Genomic DNA, 23,900 nt, shown 5'->3' with positions numbered 1-23,900 from the left:
GCGTCCCACAATAAGCAATTATCGCCAGTATAGGAACCGGTTGTACTTAAGAAATAAGACCTTCTCCGACCTTTGATTTGCTTAGAACCGCCAGTGGGATGATTTTATTTAATTAGCTAGCTCACGTTTAGTTATGGTTATCAGAAGCATTAGTTTAGGACTGTCTCCCCCCACAGAGCGCTCCACAGCTCTCGTTCAATGCACAAGCTTGAGCTGGCTCAGTTAATTGACCAGCCACAACTCAGTAATGAAGAGGCATTTCAGATTCTTCCACTTAGTCCATTTAACTTTATGTCTCAACAATAATCGAAATATATAATGTTTAATAAATTCAACCTTGAACTCGGCTCCTAGGCTGGTGGAGGAGGTGAAGCTCCGTGCAGCGGGCTGCCATCTGCAGAATGAGGACGTCTACATGAACACCTCCTTCCAGGAGTTCATACAGATGTGCGTGAGGAAGCTGCGGGGGGAGGACGGAGAGGAGGAGCTGCAGGTGGACTACGTGAGTCTCTCCTCTGTCACCTTCGTCGGCTCTGTCTTTTCTTTGTGTCACCCGTGAGTCTCTCCTCCATCACCTCCGTCTTTAGGTTAGCTTCACGGTGGCTAGCTTCCTTGCACGGCTGATTTCTGTGAAAGCTAAGCAGGACTGGTCCTGGTCCATTCTAGATGGGAGACCACAAGGGGCTGGTAGAGGTCTCTGAAGGCCCGTAGGTGGCGCTCTTTCCTTTGTCCTTTAGAGAGCCGAGCCACGCCCATCGCATGCGATACGCCTGGACCTAAGAAACCAAAGAAAATGGAAATCGCTATGTGGTAGTAACGCCTCCCCCGAACTGCTGGGCCGAAATTAAGAACCCAATGGGGTATTGTAACCACTTGTTAACTAATTTGTGGGCGTGGATGAAGGATTTGAACATCTTTCCTCACCCTCCCTCGTCCGTTCCTCCCACCCTCCCTCCCTCTCTCCCTCGCCCCTTCTTCCTCCCTCCCTCCCTCCCTCTTTCCTCCCTCGTCCCTCCCTCCCTCTTTCCTCCCTCGTCCCTCCCTCCCTTCTAGCTCCCTCTCTCCCTTCTTTCTACTTCCCTTCCTCCCTCACTTCCTTCTCCCTCCCTCGTCCCTCCCTCTCTCCCTTCCTCCCTCGCCCCCTCCACCCACTGGTCTTGGCGCACCCTGTCTCTGATCTAAACTGTTGTGTTCTGACCTCAGGTGGAGAAAGAGGTGAACAACATGACGGTCAGGATGCCCCACCAGCTCTTCATCAACGGAGAGTTTGTGGATGCCGAGGGAGGAAAGACCTACAAAACCATCAACCCAACCGACGGCACGGTAGGCGGGGAGGGTCACACTAAGGGACCCCGCAGGTCATGGTCTCAGGACCATAGAGGTCATGGTGCCAGGACCCTAGAGGTCATGGTGTAAGGACCTGCAGGTCATGGTCTCAGGTCCCTAGATGTCATGGTGCCAGGACCCTAGAGGTCATGGTGTACGGACCCTGGAGGTCATGTTGTTAGGACCCTGGAGGTCATGGTGTCGGGACCCTGGAGGTCATGGTGTCAGGACCCTGGAGGCCACGGTGTCAGGGACCCTGGAGGTCACAGTGTTGTGACCGTACCATGCTACATCTACCAGGGTTATGGGGCAGAAAGCTCTGATCCCGTGGTCTGAGTCAAGCTGTAGGCATCCCTGGCAGAGATGAATAGCCTCTACCTTTCATTCATGTCCCGTATCTGATCGATCATGTCAACCTCTACAGCGATGGATTTTAACCTTTAGTGAAGCTTAATCCCTCACCCGTTTGACACATGCTACGCCATATAAAATGTGCATGCTAAGATTTAACACACCAGACTCGAGCTGAGGGTCTTCCAGTGTTATTAACCGTATCAAAACCAAAAGGACGCGAGTCTTAGGCTTGACCCCCGATAAAGGCTGCTCAATAAATCATTATAATTATTTGATTCAAATAATTAACGTTTGCTGCTTTAGTTGTTATTATTATTATTATTATTATGTGTACCCTTGAGATTAAGCTCTCATTTCCTCTCATCTCACATATCAAATATTATATCTCATATAAACTGATGCCCTCAGTGTTGTCCTCATGACCGTGAGTCTGAGGTTCAGAGGATGAGGTGTTCCTCCTCCCTCCGTCTCCCCAGGCCATCTGCGAGGTGTCTCTGGCCCAGGTGGGGGATGTGGACCGGGCCGTGGCGGCCGCCAAGGAGGCCTTCGAGGAGGGGGAATGGGGCCGGATGAACCCCCGGGACCGAGGCAGGCTTCTCTACAGGTCAGAACCACTATGACCTCTGAACAGGAACCACAATGACCGACTCTGACCAATGAACAGAAGGCCATCATCACTGTTTTTTTTTTTATTAATATGATTCATTGCGGGCCAACATTAAGTATTCCAGAAGGGCAGACAACAGACAGGGTTTATTGCTTCACTTTTTAAGTTTAAAATGTGTTATTATACTTGTTGAAAATATTTGTATGTATACACACAAACCTCCATATGTACCCACCTCCACCCTCACACCCTGCCCCCCCTTCCCAGGCTGGCGGACCTGATGGAGCAGCACCAGGAGGAGCTGGCCACCATAGAGACCATGGACTCCGGGGCCGTCTACACGCTGGCCCTCAAGACCCACGTGGGCATGTCCATCCAGACCTTCCGCTACTTCGCCGGCTGGTGCGACAAGATACATGTAAGGAACTTATTCTATATATATATATAATCAAAATTAGTCAGTTATTTTATAAATATTATGTGTTATGCATTAGGTTGTCTGCCTTGGATGTGCATAGTGAGTTTGAAGTCAACTTTTTTTAAAGCCAGAGCTTCCAGATCCAGATGCTAGGGATGAAACAGTGCCTGCTCGTAGCAGAGCCTCCCCGCACACACAGCGTCTCTCTATTGGTCACTGAACATACTACTGTCCCTCGCTTCCACCACCAGAAAACACTCAGTGTGTTTACATGACACTCAAGAAAATCAAATTATTAGCTTAGTCCGACTATGATTGGATTTTTTTATTTTTTTTACTATTTCACATTTCTATAAGCAATCATACAAAGAACAAATATACAACAATACAAAACAACATGGCCTATGTTCACTCTGCATTGACCCATTCAATTCAAATCATATTACACATACAGCAGGTACCCAATTCAACTAATTCAAGCCCATATGCAATCACCCATGTATCTTTACACCATCACGTTTTCATCTGGAGAAATTTCCTCCCTGTTGATGTTATTGAGAGTTTATTTCCTTAATCAGTCTCTTTAGCTGCATTATTACAGGTGCCCACTTAACAGTGAAAGCATCAGTCCTGAGTTGGAAACAGTGTCAGGCCTACCCCCATAATTAGCTTGATCTCAAGCTGAATGTCTTTCCAGTCTGGATCCAGTTTGGGGCAATCTCAGATGATTGGATTATTAAGATGCATGTATACACCTTAATCGGATCGGGTTACTCATAGTCAGAGGCGGACAGAGTACACAGCTTCCTTACTTGAGTAAAAGTACAGATACCCCTTGCTAAATTTTACTCAAGTACAAGTAAAAGTACTACAGTCAGATGTCTACTTAAGTAAAAGTACTGAAGTACTTGTTTTTAAAAGTACTTGAGTATCAAGAGTACAAGAGTATGTTTTCTAAATATTGCATTACTACTGCCACAGTGCTTACATTTATGTATAGAAAAGTCCTACATGGAGTTATGAAAAATGTTAACACCTTGGAGAATGTAAAAGGAATTTAAAGTAAAATCAAGTAATTTTCATCTTTTTACCATGGCAATAGCACAATAGTATACAGTATAACAGTATACTCAAGAACATAAAAACAATTGCTCAGCTTACATAAACATGCAATATCAGAAAAGAAAATTCAGCTAACAATTCTATGTATGTGTGAGTTTCTCCGTTTTTTTATCAATCAAATCAACAATCGTCTCTCATCTAATTCTGACCATGGAGTTGGCTTCGGCGGAAAGCGAAGGTGATTGCTGATAGGCTGAAGGCTGTCCTAATCAGTTTGAGAGGGAATCACGTTTGAGAGGGAAACAATAAATTGAGGGTTTCCGTGATTTTTCTTTTCTCCTTTTATTTTTCAGAAGGAGTAATGGGTACTCACGGTTATGGATAGAAATGTAACGGAGTAAAGAGTACAATATTTGCCTCTCAAATGTACTTGAGTAAAGTCATGAGTACTCCCAAAAAATGATACTCGAGTAAAGTACAGATCCCTCAAAATTGTACTTAAGTACTGTACTCAAGTAAATGTACTGTTACTGTCCGGCTCTGCTCATAGTCGGATTAAGACCCCTAGATTATTCGATTGATAGTCGCATTAAGCGTGCATGTATACGTTCAATTTGATTGGAATCGGATCTTGCATTCTGCACATGCTCGAGATCTTTTCCCGGGGTTGTGAGCTGGAAGTATAAGGAGGCGATTGTCGTGTTATTGTCACCGTCGGAAAACGAGAAACGGCAATTTATTTAAAAAGGTGGCGAATGGAGGAAGCTGATGTCGTGCCAATGTAGATACCCCCTATAAGAAGTGTATCATCATCAACATGCATTCAGTACACGCTACGCTTCTGTTACGAGAGTAGCGTATGTGTGTGCGTGAGAATGGCAGTGTGTGTTTGAGTGACCTCAGTGAGTGAGTGGACGAGCGAGGAGAGCGAGCGGTAGAGTGTAGTGTAAAGTTAGTGGAACTATGAATAAAGTATCCAGCTTTTCAAGAATCGGTGGCCGCTTCATTCTGACCTATAAGCAGACCCACTGCCGGTCAAAGTGAAGGGTGTTACCCCCGAGAGAACATCGGCCCTGGAGGGAACGTCTCTCCTGTGCTCCTCAACTACGGTCTGGGAGCCGACAGCAGGAAAGGTGTAACACTTCGATTAAACCCAAGGCTGAATTAAAAGTACATGTTTTTCTAAATGTTGGTCATCAACTTTACGTTTTTTCTTCCCACGTTCTTAAGGGAGGGCGCACTCACAATAGGCTATCTGTACCGTGCCCAAGTACTTTTTCCCCCTAAGCCGACACGCGCACAAGAACGGATACGCAACCTGAGCTGGATGACGTTTAGTCCATGCGAAACGTGCTCAGGCCCATTTGAGATTGCCTAGTGTGAGCACAGGCCAGCGGCACAGTGGGGTGGGGGGAATCATACTTAGCACCATAGCACTGTGATCCCGCCCCTCTCTGCCCAGTGGCCAACCATGAGGTCAGTTAGATAACAGCCAAAGAGGAAGACACCGTCACACTGGCACCCCGATGCAGATGGCCTCTGTGATGGGCGGGCCCAAGAATCACTCAGGATGGAGACAAAAATACAAGCAGTACTTTAATGTTTCAACAATACGGGACGAGATGAAGCAGAGGCCTTTTACCTTTCCCATGAAGTCTCCAACAGCAGCATGAAGTCCCCAACAGCAGCAGCACCTGGGGATTCCCCTGGGGATTCCCCTAGACCAGCAGGCCTGTAGGTATCTCCGTTCTGCACCGTAGATGGGCACAGTCAACCCAATGTCAATCAGGTCAAAGTTCAGCTGCTGGTCTCGCTGGTGGACCAACAGGATGAGGTCACCTCTTAAGTCAGCCTGGAGGATCCCTGTTGCTTTCAACGCCTGGAATGAGACTGACATCTGTGGTTACAGAAACAGAAAGAAGGGTCATTGTTTTCCATGCTGGTATTTAATATCTGACATATTTCTCCAACTTCAATCAGCGCTTACACACATTATTAGAGACCGAGTGGACCTGATGAGTAGTGGCACTGATTCCCAAAAGGCTCAGAGGTCGTAGGTTTGCATTCCAATAATCACAAAGTCCTGCATCTGTAAGACAAACAGGACCCTGTGCTCAAACCAGCGCGGGTGTGTAGGACGGTCCTGGTCCAAGTCCTGGATGAGATCGGTATCCCAATCTGTACATGGACTGACAGATAAATTGGGCTATTCGAAATACTAGAGTTTCCACCTCTAATTTTAATTAAACCCATAGCAATAATGTGGAAACCCCAGTCGATAATGTAACACATTTCTGACATTTCAAGCATAATAATTTCCTCCTTACGTATATGAAGCAAGCATAATAATCTTTTCTGAGTTTTCAAAAAGAATTGCCGCAATCTGTGTATCAGGAGATTCTATCCTGAGGGTGATTCACACATAATGCTTTATATGTGGAAATTTATGTCGTTTAGACATCAGTAGAATCGACGGGGGGTTTGGGGGGTGGGCTTGCAAGGGACGTCATTGACATAGGGTCCAAGTTCACAAGAGGCGGGATAAATGTGGCCGCTGTCACTGTAGTTTGTTTGACCATAGACAAAATGGAGGCAGAACGGGCAGAACTACTCGTGATCATCTTAAAGGTTGCTAAAATGATGCTTCATATATTCTGTTGCATCCACAAAATCCGAAGCATCGTTCGATGAAAGATTGGAGTCATGAGTTAGAGACAAATAGAAGAAACGACGAAGAAGAAAAGCGTTGCAAACGTTACCAAAGTATTTTTTTTGCTTCATTTCATATATAACTAACACCTGGACAAATATAGTTGATTTCTGTGTTTAACTGAGAAAACAGTGTAACGTGGAAGGAAGGGACCGTATAATGTTCAGCTGACATTTTCTATACACGTGCAGCTTTGAACTATTTTATTGTAATTTATTGTAGGACGTGTACTTTTAGGGTTATGATAAGACCTATCTTTTAGCGTTCACCACAAATGACTCTTGACAGTGCCAACATTTAAATATGTTTTAACCATTCAGCGAACAAAAGGCAACCGGCTGATTATCATTTAGGGGGCCACTCAATGACATGCAGAAGCATCATTAACACGCCCACTGAAGTTTCTACTCATTTATATTTCCTACGGAGAAAAAACTACCTCAGGGGTAGTATTATTCAGGAGATTTTCAGCGTACAAATGTCAGGATATGTTGTTGACACATACGGCCCATCGGGAGAATATCAGGACTTACACGTGTGTCTGAAAGCAGCTAGTGTGTGAGCATTTGATTAAATTATAAAATGAGTCAATTTATGGTTAACAGGGTTAATTGTTCAATGGAAAGTGTAGTATACTATGCATGCAAATCAATTATTAAATAGCTTTTATTGTTATTCAGGGCTGAAAAGTGCATTGACATTTTAAAATGCATGGCAACTATGGTAAGTTAAAAATAATAATCATCCTGTCCTAGCCAAGACAGCAGCAGTAGCCTACAGTCTCACATAGCATACACACAAAACATAAGAAAAATAAAACAACTGAAACAGTCCGCAGGGGAGAGGGACGATATCAATATCGCAAGACATTTCAGGAGGCTCAAGGAGGAGGGTAATATTACATTTGAGCAACAAAGTGTAGTCCTGTGGTGGACTCTATAGACATAATTCACCATACTGTGTTATTGACATTATTCGTTCTGTTATAAGGATGTCTCTTTAAGATCATGTTTGAATTTAGGCGCGATGTTTGAATTTAACGTTCTTTATATCACAAAATTAACAACTTGCCGTTGCTTGTCAACTGAGAAATTGTCTCTTCACTTCTTTTATCGCAATTTCTACAGTCTATAGACAGAATGTGTTAAGAGGGAGAGTTTGTCGCGGCGACGCCGTTAAAACAGACAGAAGGGGGGAGGGGGGATATCAATATCGCAAGACCATTGCGGGATGCGGGATCGATCTTGCCGTTGTCTTTCAACGCGTGTGTGTGTATGTTTGCATGAGTGCGTGCAAGTGTTTGGTGTGTGTGTGTATGCGGTGTCCTGCGCTGCCTTTGTCTTGAAACGTGTGTTTGTGTGTGTGTATGTGAGCGCGTGCAGTGTATGTGCACGTTCACGTGTGTGTGTGTGTTTGTGTGCGCGTGTGTGTGAGCTGCAGGCCGCTTGGGGTGCATGTGTGTGTGTGGGGTGTGTAGGCCTATGTGGTGTGCTGCGCTGCCTTGCCTTTGTCTTAGTTAAAACGTCTGCATCAGCGTGCGTCTGTGTGTTGGTGCGTGTGCGTGCGTGCTGTGTGTGTGTGTGTGTGTGTGGGCTGCAGGCTGCTTGGCACATGCGCACTGACCAACTTGAGTAACTGGTGCGACAGGCCTACTATTACATAGTAGTAAGATTTCCATGTTGAGTTAAACAGTACAGGGAGAACTAAAAAGGCAGAACCATACCTACCTCCTCAATCCATGTTCTTAATGATTTTTACAGTCTCTTAAGAGCGGCTAGGGTCTCTTTGGAGATGGCGGCCTCCCGTAAGAGACCTTTGCCACCCTTAAGAGACCGTGGCCTCCCTTAAGACACTGTGGCCTCCCTTGAGACACCGTGGCCTCCCTTAAGACACCGTGGCCTCCCTTAAGACACCGTGGCCTCCCTTAAGAGACCGTGGCCTCCCTTAAGAGACCTTTGCCACCCTTAAGAGACCGTGGCCTCCCTTAAGACACTGTGGCCTCCCTTGAGACACCGTGGCCTCCCTTAAGACACCGTGGTCTCCCTTAAGACACCATGGCCTCCCTTAAGACACCGTGGCCTCCCTTAAGAGACCGTGGCCTCCCTTAAGAGACCGTGGCCTCCCTTAAGACACCGTGGCCGCCCTTAAGACACCGTGGCCGCCCTTAAGAGACTGTAAAAATCATTAAGAACATGGATTGATGAGGTAGGTATGGTTCTGCCTTTTTAGTTAATATTATTATTTCAGACCACGCCCCTCTGTCTGTCCTCCTCTCTCTTTCCCAAAACAACCATTAAAATAAACAGTGGAGATTTAACAACTCTTTACTTAAGGATGTAGAATTTGTGTCCATGTTAAAAGAGAAAACAAGAGTTTATTCAGATAAATCTAACTTCAGTGCCCTCAATGCAAATAGTATTGGAAGCATTTAAGGCTACCTGTAGAGGATGGATTATTAGCTACGCCAAAGCCAAAAAGAAAAGAATGGTGATGAAAAAAACAGTTTAATTTTAGAGACTAAGACTTTAGAATCACAGCATATGCGGGATCCTAAGAATAAAAAAATTAAAAATAAAATGATGGCAGAATTACAATCAATCATACATGAGGAGACAGCATTTGCGGTGTTTAGACTTCGTCGAAAATACTTTGAAAGTGGTGACAAAGCAGGCAAAATGCTAGCCTTATGGTTAAAACAATTACAAAATCGGCATTCAATTTCACATATATGTAAAAGCACTGGTGAGGTAATTTACGAACAAACACAAATCAATACAGCGTTCAGAGAATATTATTCAAAACTTTATCAGACAGAAGGTTCCATAGACGAGAGATGGAATCTTTGTTTCACGATATCTCCCGTCAAACTTTAAAAGAAGAGGAGAGAGAAAGTTTAGAGGCTCCTGTTACAGAAAGGGAAATATTCTCAGCATTGAAAGCTTTTCCATCTGGGAAAGCACCAGGCAATGACTGCTTTACCATAGAGCTTTATAAATGCCTCCAACATAACTTATCTCTGCTTCTTACTTTACTATTCAACAATTTATTAACTAACCACTCAATGACACCGACTATGTGCCAAGCAACTATCTCGCTGTTACCTAAGCCCGGTAAGGATCATTCTCAAATGACCAATGTCCGCCCTATAATTATGCTAAATAACGATTATAAACTGTTTGCTAAAATTCTTGCCATGCGCATGGAGACCGCCATTTCCTCATTGATCCATCTTGATCAAGTAGTATTTATTAAAGGTCGACTTGCTTCCAACAATATGAGAATACTCTTCCCGGTAATGGCGGCAGCCCGTACTCTACAGCATCCAGCCATAGCCATACCGCTGGATGCTGAGAAAGCCTTTGAAAGGGTAGAGTGGCATTATTTCTTTTGGGGCGGCAGTAGCTCAGGAGGTAGAGCGGGTTGGCTGGTAACCTGAAGGTTGTTGGTTCGATCCCCGGCTCCTCCTAGCTGAGTGTCGAGGTGTCCTTGAGCACCTAACCCTGACTGTTAGCTCCCGACGAGCTGGCTGTCGCCTTGCATGGTTGACCCCCCAGTCGGTGTGTGAATGTGTGCGTGAATGGTGCAATATTGTAAAGGGCTTTGGGTGGCCAATGGTTAGAAAAAGTGCTATATAAATGCAGTCCATATACATTTACGTCATGTCAAAATTTGGTTTTGGACCAGTTATTATTAGCTGGGTGAAGCCCCTCTATAATAACCCTAGTGCTTCAATTAAAACTAATGGAAAAGTAAACCTTTCCAACTCCTAAGATCTACCAAGCCGGGTTGTCCCGCCTCGCCATCACTCGTTATTTTGGCCTCACAACCTTTAGTATGTGCGATCTTGACTTCTTTGCATGTATATAATTGAAATCCATTTTGGGGTTACTTATTTCAAAACGACACATAGTACAGGATTTAGATCTGGACAAAAAACTGAGGGAGATTGCATCAGGGAGGAGAACAGTGTCAAGATTATACGAGTTGTTGACCACTGCATCCTTTGACAGCCTATCTTCTATTCAACACAAATGGGAGCAGGACTTGGGCATACCCCTGAGTAATGCAAAGTAGGATACACTTGCCAAAAACACAACAGCCTTATCCAAATGTGTAAGATATAAAATTCTTACACATTTGCACAGGGCATATATAACACCAAGCAGATTAAAGAAAATGGACAAGTCCCTCTCCCATGTGTGTTGGCATGGTTGCGGAGAGGCAGGAACATTGATACATCTAATGTGGTATTGCCCCAAAGTAAACATAATTCGGAAAGATTTGATCTATAACTTGTCTTATATTCTGAAAGTGAAAATAGCTCTCTGCCCACTAATTTGCCTTTTAGGCAGTAGAGTTGAAAATATCGAGCCAACTCTTACGCAACACATTATAGCTTTAGCCTTTTTGTCGGTTAAACGAATCATTATGATGAATTGGAAAGTACAAAAACCAAATTGCTTCAACACTGACAATTGGTTAAAAGACTTTATGGATCTCCTGTCAAAGGAACATTCAACCTCGTTCCTCAATGATCTTGAACGTGGGGATGAAGGTCCATGGATTTTTATAAGACTTTATACTTTGAGACTGTATTTGAGAAACTGGGCATTTAAATGAATTTATTGAATATTATGGATCTGCCCCCCCCCCCCCCCAATCCCTGTTGCACTGTGTATTGTTTTCTAATGTCCTGTGAGTTTTGTCATCTTGTGATGTATGTATATGAGGTTTGTGATTGTTTTGTTTGATGTTTTGTGTTGTGTTTAAGAAAATAATTAAAAAAGAAAGTGACCCTGGCCACCCTTAAGGGGCCACTCACACTAGGGCTGTGGCCCCGTGCCCGAGCTCATTTGCATACTAAATTCTAGAACATTTGGCTAGTGTGACCACGCCATCCGTATTCCAGCACGGAACAGCCCCTTGGCCACGGCACACTTGGGAGAGGTGTGCCGTGGCCAAAGTACAGATGCTAATGAGATGACGCGCGGATACGCAACGTGAGCTGGATGACGAAATCCTTGCACGACCCTTCTTTCTTTATAGGTCCATGCCCTTCTTTCCCACAACAATCATTTCAAACAATGGCGGCAAGCGGTTCACGAGTGGGTTTACGTTGGTGCGATAGTGAAGTCGAGGGTTTACTGGAAATTTGGGCCGATGACAGCATTCAGTCGCAGCTGGACACCACGCTTGGTGATGACGTATTTATCGTATTACGACGTGATGACGTATGTATGAAGGAGCAATCATGCCCAGGCCACGGCCTTTGGGAGCAGTGTGACCACGGGCCAGCGGGGGGAGTGGGGAGGGGGGAATCGTGCTGAATCCGCAGTCTCTTTAAGAGGCCGCGGTGTCTTTAAGAGGCCAGGGTCTCTTGGCCAGGGTCTCTTTAAGAGGACACGTTCTCTTTAAGAGGACACGGTCTCTTTAAGACCCGGTTGGGTAGTGAGACGAGGTGCCAGCCAGCACGTCCTTCTCCTCTTCCCAGAGGTCAGGATGAGACATCCTTTAGTGGTAGTTTTGACTGGACATTCTGAGGTCATTTGTGAGCTACGGACAGCCACTTTCATCATTACCCAATGAAAAGGTAATTAAAGTGCTCTCCAAGTTTGAGGTCCCTGGGCTGCTCCGAAGTGGTTTTGTAATTGATTTGGATAATGATGGCTTATTTGCATAATGGTGTTTGCTCAGCTATTTTTAATTGTAAACATACCTCAAGGTCAGCCTTCTTATGGATCAAGTGTAGGTTTAATTTATGTTCAATGTTATATGTACCATTGTATGATTTTCTGTAGTTTGGGTTCACGGTTATTATTTTTGCAAGGTTTTTAAAGCTGATTAAATGTATAAAAAAGCTTATACAATGTATTATCTTTAAAATACAACCAAAGAAGTATACAATGTTTGTTCTAGAAATACAGACATGCACTGAAACCATAGAGCAAATAAGTCAGAGGAATAATAATAATGCAAACTAATCCTGATCTTCCATCTGACCTCGTTAACCCTAGCCTTAACCCTAACCTAGTTCAGTAGAGCAGGTGTTCTGAGGGCTCAGAGGTCCTGAGCGGTGTCCCATGCAGCCACGGCCACATCCCCTCACACTGCACTGCTCTCTTGTCTTGCAGGGCAGTACCATCCCCATCAACCAGGCCCGACCCAATCGGAACCTCACCTTCACCAAGAAGGAGCCAATAGGGTGAGGAGATGAGGCTCAGGATGGCTGGAGCACTCACTAAAACAACGGGTACAACCGTTGTTTGCTCTCAATTCAAAGACAGGTTTCAATAGTGAGTTCTCTAGATTGAGTGTAGCGTACACCAGCTCCAGAGGCGGGGTTTACCAAGCTAATCTACATCACACGTTCAACCTTTTTGTTATGACGGAGGAAAATCTCTGCACCACCCTCTAACAATCATTTTTAATGCACGATTTGAGGAGTGTTTCAAAACAATAATAATTGTTTTGAATCAGCTTTAATGTTGAAAAGGACGTCACAGAAGTGAGTAAAGGGTGCCTTTTGAAACTGCCATGACACACAAAGCATGCCGGTGATGTTGTCCATGCTAAGCTAACGATGTCCCCACCTGCCTTTCAGAGTGTGTAGTGATGCTGTCCATGCTAAGCTTACTTTGTCCTCCATGCCTCTCAGCGTGTGCGGCATCGTGATCCCCTGGAACTATCCTCTCATGATGCTGGCCTGGAAGACCGCGGCCTGCCTGGCGGCAGGGAACACCGTGGTCCTCAAACCAGCTCAGGTGTGAAAGTACTTGAACCAGAGACAGTCGGAGAACCAGGAAACAGATGTTAGCCTGATGTTAATACATGGCTAACTATTTTCCTCAGGTCACGCCCCTGACTGCCGTCAAGTTTGCGGAGTTAGCCGCCATGGCGGGAATACCCAAAGGAGTGATCAATATCCTGCCTGGATCAGGTTGGAACACACACACACACACACACACACACACACACACACACACACACACACACACACACACACACACACACACACACACACACACACACACACACACACACACACACACACACACACACACACACACCTAATGCCCTCACATCATGTGTATATTGTTGTCAGTCTAATGAGTTGTGTCATCTGTTAAATCTGTTAAATTAGCTCCATGTCTACCTCCTCGCTCTCCAGGGTCTGTGGTGGGACAGCGTCTCTCGGACCACCCGGACGTACGCAAGCTGGGCTTCACTGGCTCCACAGAGATAGGAAAACACATCATGAAGAGGTGCGTGGTTTCAGCGTGGCTAGCTTCCATTCAAAAGCTTCCCCACTGTAGGAAAACTACATCGTTATGTCCTCATTTCCACTTAATAATGAGTTATGTATTTCAAATAATTTATGTTTAAGCTCTGAATATATATGGGGCAGGAAAGGCTAGCACCTAGGGTGTTGGTCTCTCAGACAAATGGAACTGGGTTCGATACCCGATATCCACATTGTAGCTGTGTGCGTCTGTGTAAACAAGACACCATGACTACCACTGCTGGCTCTTTCACCTGAGTCTCCTTGGAAATTAGGGTTGCAAAGGTGGGGGAAATTTCTTGTAAACTTTCCGGTAAATTACCATGGGATGTTAAGCTTGGGAATTTTGGAAATGAAAATAATGGGAATGAATGGGATTTAACTAGGAATTTGGGGTAATTTAATCTAACTATATCATATCCAATCCAAGCATATATATATATGTTATAGTAAGTAGATACGCCATGCAAAATAACACTATAAAAAACCTTTAAAAGACTACTGAAAAAAGACTTGAAAAACATAATTTTAGCAGATTTATTTGTAAGTAGAACTTTCAAAAGTTCTAATTATTTCATTCTTTCATTGAAGAACAAAAACATGAATTTTGAGTTAAATATGCTCTGGGCTCAAAAGTGTGGTCCAGGGTTCTAGGAGTCATCAGTGCACATGTGATGGAGGAATACAGAGTGCATGTAGGGGGCGTGGTCTCAATAGCCCTGCAGCAGGCAGTGTGCTAGCGTATTGAGGAACAGCATAGATATTCAAGTTTACTTGCATGAAATCTGGTTGTGTTAGTCAAGATTATGCTAAAATATATTTTACCTAACTATATTTAAGTCCCCTGTTAAGAGCAAACCTTACATTTTGTAAATTCCCGTTTATTCCCTTACATTCCCGTTAATTCCCATGGAAAGTTTCTAACTTTGAAAATTCCTTGAATTTTGCAACCCTAATGGTAATGATGTCCTCCGTCTCCTCTTGCTCTTCCTTCTCCTGCTTCTGTTCCTGCTCCTGCTCCGCCTCCACCACCTCCTGCTCCCCCTCCTCCTCCTCTTCCTCCTCCTTCTCCTCCTCCTCCTCTACCTCCTCCTCATGCAGCTGTGCGGTAAGCAACGTGAAGAAGGTGTCTCTGGAGCTGGGAGGGAAGTCCCCCCTCATCATCTTCAGTGACTGTGACATGGACAAGGCCGTGCGCTCGGTTGGTCCTGTTAACATGACGTCAGCCTCTCCTATTTACCTCATTACCATTACCGACTGCTGACTTGTGTGTGTGTGTGTGTGTATGTGTGTGTGTTACAGGGCATGAGCTCAGTGTTCTTCAACAAGGGAGAGAACTGCATCGCCGCCGGCAGACTCTTCGTGGAAGATACCATTCACGATGCCTTTGTGGCCAGAGTGGTATGGTCCTCTTGAATCTGTTAGGCACGGTGTATCACCACGCAGACATTTCTTTACTTTGAGCAGAAACTCTAACAGTTTAAATAGCTAAATGCCTTGCCAGGTTTGAGTAGAAGTAAAGGAAACATTTACATTTTGACATAATCAACTCAGCACAGTACTAGCAGTTACAGCGAGCTTGGCCTGACTTAATGAACATAAGGACATTTAAATATGCACAGTGCCTCCATAATGCTTAAGTGATTCCTACAACTTCCTACAAAAACATAGATCTAGATAAAGCTGCTAGAGCTGTTGTAACTTTATGGTCTATTCAAATCTATTATTTGCTGTGTCACGTTATATTGGACTAGAGTTTCTCAACCTCTAGTGGGTCATGAGTTTGATTCAGATTCCATTGATTGTCATCGCACATATGTACAATGTAATCTATAGCATCTCGGCGTACCAAAAAATGAAGTGTGAGATAAAAGCACAAAATGAATAAGTAGACCCAACCATGTGGTGAACTGGTAATATTATATTGCAAAAGATTTATCCCTTTTTCGTCAGCTGCACTTGGAGCAGTTCTGAATGCACAATGTTGTCTGTCAGGCCGTCCTTGTGGTCTCCAATAAACACCCCTCCACCTCTGGCACGCTTGCCTCTGCTAAAGGCAGTGTAGAGCTGGCCATGTGCAAACACACTTTGGGGCAGGAACGTGTGTGCGTGCGTGCGTGCGTGCAAATGCTTTTCCGTGTATGTTCGTCTGCGTGTGTGTATGTGCATGCTTGCGGTGTATGTATGCATTTGTGCGTGCTGTGTGTTTGAGCTGCAGGTTGCTTGGCACACACGCACTGACCAACTTGAGTAATGACAGGCCTGCTATTATAGTAGTAAGATATATACTCTATTAAGCACTTGCATATTTAATTACAAAACACCAAGATACACTAAGGACCCTAGCAGGCCCTGATTGTCTCAGCTAACGGGATCCTAGTAAAAACCAAGTCTTGACGCTCCTCCCAATCAGCTGGTGGAGATGAAGAAGATGAAGGTGGGCGACCCGATGGACCGCTCCACGGACCACGGCCCCCAGAACCACCGGGCCCACCTGGAAAAGCTGCTGGAGTTCTGTCGCACCGGCGTGAAGGAGGGGGCCAGCCTGCTGCGGGGGGGCCAGCAGGTGGACCGCCCGGGTAGGTGGCAGAACCCGGTTAGAGAAGACCTCCAGAGAACCTGGTAGAGAGAGGAGCAGTAGAATATATAGAAGGTTACAGTAGGTAAAGATTAACACTAGACTTCATGTTATACTGTAATGAAACAAGCAAGGACTGTGTTAGTCTTTAAAAGTAGGTAAGGACCAGGGATTTTCTCAACCCCTAGACTGTTTAGTGCACAGAATGGGTCATTTGGTATAACTTATTATGAGTCGGTATCTGTTTTGTGCTCAGGTTTCTTCTTTGATGTGACTTATTGTGAGTCAGTGTCTGTTTTATGCTCAGGTTTCTTCCTTGATGTGACTTATTTTGAGTCTGTCTGTTTTATGCTCAGGTTTCTTCTTTGATGTGACTTATCGTGAGTCAGTGTCTGTTTAGTACCCAGGTTTCTTCTTTGATGTGACTTATTGTGATTCAGTGTCTGTTTAGTACCCAGGTTTCTTCTTTGATGTGACTTATTGTGATTCAGTGTCTGTTTAGTACCCAGGTTTCTTCTTTGATGTGACTTATTGTGATTCAGTGTCTGTTTAGTACCCAGGTTTCTTCTTTGATGTGACTTATTGTGAGTCAGTGTCTGTTTAGTACCCAGGTTTCTTCTTTGATGTGACTTATTGTGAGTCTGTCTGTTTAGTACCCAGGTTTCTTCCTTGATGTGACTTATTGTGAGTCAGTGTCTGTTTTATGCTCAGGTTTCTTCTTCGAGCCCACACTGTTCACGGACGTCCAGGACCACATGTACATTGCTGTGGAGGAGTCCTTTGGCCCCGTCATGATCGTCTCCTCCTTCAAGGGCGGGTGTGTACGCTGTAAACACTAGGCTAGCATCAACCAAACGTTATATGTTCATCATGAATTTTTTAGGGGTTTAGGTGAGTCACAGTTCAGTCAGGGTTCAGGTGAGTCAGGGTTCAGGTGAGTCAGGGTTCAGGTGAGTCAGGGTTCAGTCAGGGTTCAGGAGAGTCAGGGTTCAGGAGAGTCAGGGTTCAGGAGAGTCAGGGTTCAGGATAGTCAGGGTTCAGTCAGGGTTCAGGTGAGTCACGGTTCAGCCAGGGTTCAGGTGAGTCACGGTTCAGTCAGGGTTCAGGTGAGTCACGGTTCAGTCAGGGTTCAGGTGAGTCACGGTTCAGTCAGGGTTCAGGTGCGTCATGGTTCAGTCAGGGTTCAGGTGAGTCACGGTTCAATCAGGGTTCAGGTGAGTCACGGTTCAATCAGGGTTCAGGTGAGTCACGGTTCAGTCAGGGTTCAGGTGAGTCACGGTTCAGTTGAGTCAGGGATCAGGTGAATCACGGTTCAGTCAGGGTTCAGGTGCGTCACGGTTCAGTCAGGGTTCAGGTGAGTCACGGTTCAGTCAGGGATCAGGTGAGTCATGGTTCAGTCAGGGTTCAGCTGAATCACGGTTCAGTCAGGGTTCAGCTGAATCACGGTTCGGTTAGTTTTACGGTATTTGGTTGGGTTAAGTACTATTTATATGTATCTGGTTACCTTTTATAAACCAATTGTTGGCTATGGCATCAAATGCTCCGCATGTTATCTGTCTCATTACATGAATGAATGTTACGGTAGTATATTTGGCTCTTTATTTTTTCTTTTGTACATCTGTCCATGTTTCTGCCCCCCCCCCCTCTCCAGGGACGTGGATGAGGTTCTGCGGCGGGCGAACGCCACGGAGTACGGCCTGGCGTCGGGCGTGTTCACGCGGGACATCAGCAAGGCGCTGTACGTCAGCGAGAAGCTCAACGCCGGCACCGTCTTCGTCAACACCTACAACAAGACGGACGTGGCCGCGCCCTTCGGGGGCTTCAAGCAGTCGGGCTTCGGCAAGGACCTCGGTGAGCCCTCCCTTCTTCCGATGTGTCTTCTGTGTGTGTGTGTATGTGCGTGTGTGTGCGTGTGCGTGTTGGACGTGTGTGCGTGTGCGTGTTTTTGCAGGTGCGTGTGTTGGGTGTTTGTTTGCATGCGGATGTGGAGTTATAGACTTGGCTGAGATGGGCTTGATCTTAGGAAGAAATTGGAGCTCAGATCCATAATCCCCCCCCGGGTAGTGGACCTCAGGGGACGGGAGACGCAGAGCCGGCTCAGGACCATGGGCTCTGCTTTTGTGCTGATTAGCTAGGAATCGACAGTTTGTTGGGGCGGGGTACGGGTGGGTGGGAGAAGGGTCAGTGTGAATACATCTATAGAGGATATTACAGATATTCTACGCAACACACCTTGGTGAGATGATTTCAAAGGGCATTTGGAGTAAATATGGTTACATCATGTTGGTCATCATAAACAGTAATCTTGATATTGGGGCGACGGTAGCTCAGGAGATAGAGCGGGTTAACTTGCTAGTTTGATCCCCGAGTTGTCCATGAGCAAGACGCATAACCCTCCCCCTGACGAGCTGGCTGTTGCCCTGCGTGGTTGACTCCGCCATTGGTGTGAGAATGTGTGAATAAATGGTTTAGAGCTCGATTTGGATAAAATAAATGCCTTAAATGTATAACGAGATTTAACACAGCAGCTTCACTCTGTTCATCTTTCCGTGGAGGCCCAGGTAAGCTGTCTCACTGTTACTCATCATGCCACATTGACTCTCGCCGCCTCTCCCCACAGGACAAGATGCTCTGAACGAGTACCTGAAGACCAAGGCGGTCACCATCGAGTATTGAGATGACGTCGAGGGCTCTGAAGACATAATTCATAGAATAGTTTCATAATGATGTGGACACTGATCTTATTATAGGGCAAAACACACAGTTATTATTAATGGAGTCTTATATTCCTCGTGACTAATGGCCATTGCTCATGAGTGACATGAGTAGGTGAACCAGCCACACACTCGGTCCACTATGAGCACATCTCAACACACACTTCCTCCTGGGCTGCTTTGTAATCACTGTGACTGTCTTACAAGAAACGGATTCAATCCCATGCGTTTTTCACGTAATGTCTATGGCTTACACATTGGGTCAGAACATCTTATGAAATGCAGCATCTCTCACAAACCTTTGATACTCAATGTTCCCACACTTGGTTTTCTCTGTTTGCTGAAAAATATACAAATAAATCACTTTAATTCTAACAAAATGTCGCTTCTATGAATAGATGCTTTATTTCTTCCGTTTGTTTAACAAGATTCAGTTCATTACTTCTCAAAGAGTACGTGTTGTATCGCTGAGAGAGATTAATATATTATTTTAATATATCTCTTAACAGCAAATAGAAATGTTAAAAGATGGGCAACAGTCAGAGAACATGAATGAGACAAGAATGAAGTGGGCCCCAGCTCCGGGCCTGGTCGGTCACTTGTAGCTGCAGGAGCCCCTCTTGACCAGGGGTCCCCTCCTGACCAGGGGGCCCTCCTGACCAGGGGCCCATCCTGACCAGGAGCCCCTCCTGACCAGGGGGGCCTCCTGTCCAGGGGGCCCTCCTGTCCAGGGGGCCCTCCTGACCAGGGGGGCCCTCCTGAACAGGGGCCCTTCCTGACCAGGAGCCCCTCCTGACCAGGGGGGCCTCCTGACCAGGGGGCCCTCCTGACCAGGAGCCCTTCCTGAACAGGGGCCCCTCCTGACCATGGGCCCCCGTCTGTCTGTTTCCTCTTAAAGAGAAATCCTGCTGAGGGAGTGGTTTGTCGGCCAGAGACCCTTTCAAAGAGGCGTCATCGTCGTCTTTAGCCGTGTTCCAAATCGTTCCCTATCACGGATACAGTGCACTATATAGGGTGCTCGCCATGTTGTAGTGGTATTCGAATTCTCAGTGGTTTATTTCACGCACTATATAGTGCACTTAATATATCCAACATTTGAGTGTACATACGATGTTCCCTACATGTTACTCCCGTACATCAATAACCGCGAAAACAAACTGATTTAATGATGGAGTCTCCGGCTTTCGTTTAGAAATGTCAACGATTTATTTAGGATTTAACATAGAATATTTAACATTCAAAATGTATTTAAAAAAAACTTGATCAAGGAAATGTAACATTCATCATCAATACAACCTCCAGCTTTCCTCGTGAGTGCCGGTTTGTTTACATGATGTGTCTTACCGACGTGTTATGCGCCATAACGCCAGCAGAGCGGCTATCCAAATAACAGAAGTGTAGAACACTTGCGTTACAGTTACACACACACAGACATGTGGTGCTCGCACGGTCGTATCTCATTGGCGGGCCAAATTCTCTGGGCTGGCAAGTCAGAGAAAGGGGAGGTGGCTCCCCTTATGACGACGTACGGGGAAAATTCCAAAACGGCGCATCTGAGCTTTGTTTTATTAAAGGCGGAGCATGATGCCTAGTGCTCGTTTTACACCCAACAACATTTCTAGCTACTGGGGGAGTATAGGTAGGCTAGGGGAACTCATATTAATGTTAGAAAACCTCAGAAAGTGACCTTATTTTCATGCCATGGGACCTTTAATGAGCCCTTATAGTAATAGTGAACCCTCCACTTCTGGTTGGTATTGTTGTTTGGTACATCTTTACTCATACTACTACTTCTCTTATTTCAGCTACTGCTATTTCAATTTTTTTTACTTTTAGGGCAGAATCTCATAAGGTATTGTCTGCACCTTACAGGCCACAGCTCATGTCAAACATCGCAGTAGACCGTTGACGGACCCAAGCTCTGCCAGGCCTGTCCTTTAGGACCAGAGAAGACCTCCTCTACCTCAGCATTGGTAGGCTCCTATCATGGACCACCAATAAGGAGCATGCGTGCTTCCAGAGAAAAGCAGACATATTGGAGTGCATCCTAATCCATTAAGTATGAAGGTCATCCATGGTATCCTTGATGTTGATGTCATGCAGGGGGTTGTGTTCAGAGAGTGAATATATGTATCGATAGATATAGATCTGTATAGCTCTGCTGTGCTGCTGGCCGACTTGTTCTCTTTTCAATATGCTAGATGGCAAAATGCCAGGCGGAGGTTTGGGCTGGTGGGGTTGGTCGGGGGAGCGGAGCGAATCTACATCACGTCCCAGGGACACGTTTTAGCTGAGTCATTTACTGTGTGTGTGTGTGTGGGCGTGTGTGTATGTGTGTGTGTGCGCTGTCAATGTGTGCGTAATACATTATGAATAATACATATTTTCAACACTGCAGCTACACCACTACACCTACTAAGTAGCACTTAGTTGGTTACACATAGTTAGTTACAGAGTGTTACATAATATATATTAGTAACATATATTTACAAAGTTTTAGTTCCACGTTGTTAGATACATGTTTGTTACATGTAGTGAGTGATGTGATGTAAATGACATGTAGTTAATAACATGTAGTTAGCTGCACCTAGTTAGAAACTCTTCGTTAATTACGTATTGTTAGTTAAGCATGGGAAGTAACATATTGTTAGTTAAATGTACTTAGATGTAGTTACTTACATTTCGTTAGTTACATGTCGTTAGTTGCATGTCGTTAGTTACATGTAGTTAGTACTTGGTTGGATGTATTCAGTTACACATTGTGTGGTAGAAAGGTACTGTATGTTCAAAGGAAATATAATAATTATATATTGTACATATAAAAAAACCCTGATCATTATCTTGCCTAAATGCTATATGAATGAAAATAACTAATGAGGAGGATCATGAGGGCCATGAGGAGGGTCATGAGGGCCATGAGGGCCATGAGGAGGGTCATGAGGAGGGTCATGAGGAGGGTCATGAGGGCCATGAGGAGGGTCATGAGGGTCATGAGGAGGGTCATGAGGGCCATGAGGAGGGTCATGAGGGTCATGAGGGCCATGAGGAGGGTCATGAGGAGGGTCATGAGGAGGGTCATGAGGGCCATGAGGAGGGCCATGAGGAGGGCCATGAGGAGGGCCATGAGGAGGGCCATGAGGAGGGTCATGAGGAGGGCCATGAGGAGGGTCATGAGGGTCATGAGGAGGGCCATGGGGAGGGCCATGAGGAGGGTCATGAGAAGGGTCATGAGGGCCATGAGGAGGGTCATGAAGAGGGCCATGAAGAGGGTCATGAGGGCCATGAGGAGAGTCAACAGGAGGGTCATGAGGAGGGTCAACAGGAGGGTCATGAGGAGGGCCATGAGGGGTCATGAGGGCCATGAGGAGGGTCATGAGGAGGGCCATGAGGAGGGCCATGATAGCCATGAGGAGGGTCATGAGGAGGGTCATGAGGAGGGTCAGCAAGAGGGTCATGAGGAGGGTCATGAGGGTCATGAGGAGGGTCAACAGGAGGGTCATGAGTGGCTGATGGAGACCAGACTGTACGGCAGGAGCTGATCCACGGTGACGGCTTCACCTCTGGTGGTTCGAGTAGCAGGTTTTCAAGGTACCACGCCACTACCTATCAGAGTTTACCATAGTTATAGGTTCACTACCTATCACAGTTTACCATAGTTATAGGTTTACTACCTATCAGAGTTTACCATAGTTATAGGTTCACTACCTATCAGAGTTGACCATGGTTATAGGTTCACTACCTATTAGAGTTGACCATGGTTATAGGTTCACTACCTATTAGAGTTGACCATGGTTATAGGTTTAGTACCTATTAGTGTTGACCATGGTTATAGGTTCACTACCTATAAGAGTTTACATCGTTTTAGGTTCACATCCTATTAGAGTTGACAATGGTTATAGGTTCACTACCTATTAGAGTTTACATCGTTTTAAGTTCACATCCTATTAGAGTTTACCATCCTTATAGGTTCACTACTTAGGCTAACAGAGTTTACATATTTTTAGGTTCACTACATTTTAGAGTTTACATCATTATAGGATCACTACCTAATAGAGTTTACATCTTTATAGGTTCACTACCTAATAGAGTTGTTACCTAATATGAGCATTTCCTTCTTTAACTAAGCTCTCCTATTGGGTGTTCAACAGTATAAGCATCTGTAAAACCGTGTTCATGGCTCCTTCTGTAAAGAAGTACATTTATGCAACTATAAATAATCCTGTAATCTCCAAAACATTCCCTGATCTCTTTTCTTGTTGGAGTTTGAGGGTTGTACTTTCCACGACAGTACTAAGTGACCTATAGGGAGTAAGTTGCACGTAGCTAGTAAGACCTATTAAGTTGTTGTTATCAGGGCAGACTCTACAGTGAGAGAGAAGCAGCTGCTGCATTGTCCTTGGTGTTTGCACAGCCAGAACACGGTCCGACAGATCTCTGGTCCATAGAGCGAACGACAAGACAGAGTCACACACTAACTAGACCATCAACCTGGTGGGAAGAAAGACTGCATGCATACAGACAGATGGACAAATAGAAGGACCGAACAATGATGAAGGACGGACGCAGAGAATGGGATCAGGGGATGGGAGAGTCTGTGTGTGTGAGAGTGTGTTTCTGTGTCCATGTGTGTGTGTGTGTGTGTGTGTGTGTGTGTGAGAGAGTGTGTTTCTGTGTGTGTGTGTGTGTGTGTGTGTGTGTGTGTGTGTGTGTGTGTGTGTGTGTGTGTGTGTGTGTGTGTGTGTGTGTGTGTGTGTGTGTGTGTGTGTTTCTGTGTCCGTGTGTGTGTGTGTGTTTCTGTGTCCTTGTGTGTGTGTGTGTCTGTCTGTCTGTCTGTCTGTCTGTGGGGGGGTGT

At 45.3% G+C, this 23,900-nt stretch overlaps 1 protein-coding gene across 2 annotated transcripts in view; it reads left to right on the top strand.

The window, feature by feature from the left end:
* aldh1l1 (aldehyde dehydrogenase 1 family, member L1) overlaps positions 1-19,430 on the top strand; it is a 39,871-nt gene extending 20,441 nt beyond the window's left edge. The window contains exons 10-23 of one of the 2 annotated variants that reach the window (XM_030354782.1): positions 355-502; positions 1,204-1,323; positions 2,157-2,284; positions 2,555-2,705; positions 12,609-12,679; positions 13,133-13,238; positions 13,327-13,414; positions 13,646-13,739; positions 14,858-14,957; positions 15,059-15,157; positions 16,170-16,335; positions 17,046-17,151; positions 17,986-18,185; positions 18,955-19,430. In XM_030354782.1, the coding sequence (XP_030210642.1) occupies positions 355-502; positions 1,204-1,323; positions 2,157-2,284; positions 2,555-2,705; positions 12,609-12,679; positions 13,133-13,238; positions 13,327-13,414; positions 13,646-13,739; positions 14,858-14,957; positions 15,059-15,157; positions 16,170-16,335; positions 17,046-17,151; positions 17,986-18,185; positions 18,955-19,010 (1,633 nt within the window). In that variant the 3' untranslated portion in view covers positions 19,011-19,430. Of the gene's footprint in view, positions 1-354; positions 503-1,203; positions 1,324-2,156; positions 2,285-2,554; positions 2,706-12,608; positions 12,680-13,132; positions 13,239-13,326; positions 13,415-13,645; positions 13,740-14,857; positions 14,958-15,058; positions 15,158-16,169; positions 16,336-16,590; positions 16,719-17,045; positions 17,152-17,985; positions 18,186-18,954 lie in introns of those variants that run through there. The other variant, XM_030354790.1, reaches the window with a different exon arrangement.
* Positions 19,431-23,900: the final 4,470 nt, after the last annotated feature.

This window comes from Gadus morhua, chromosome 1, assembly GCF_902167405.1.
Source record: "Gadus morhua chromosome 1, gadMor3.0, whole genome shotgun sequence".
Taxonomy (NCBI): Eukaryota; Metazoa; Chordata; class Actinopteri; order Gadiformes; family Gadidae; genus Gadus; species Gadus morhua.
This window is presented reverse-complemented; position numbering and strand designations above follow the sequence as displayed.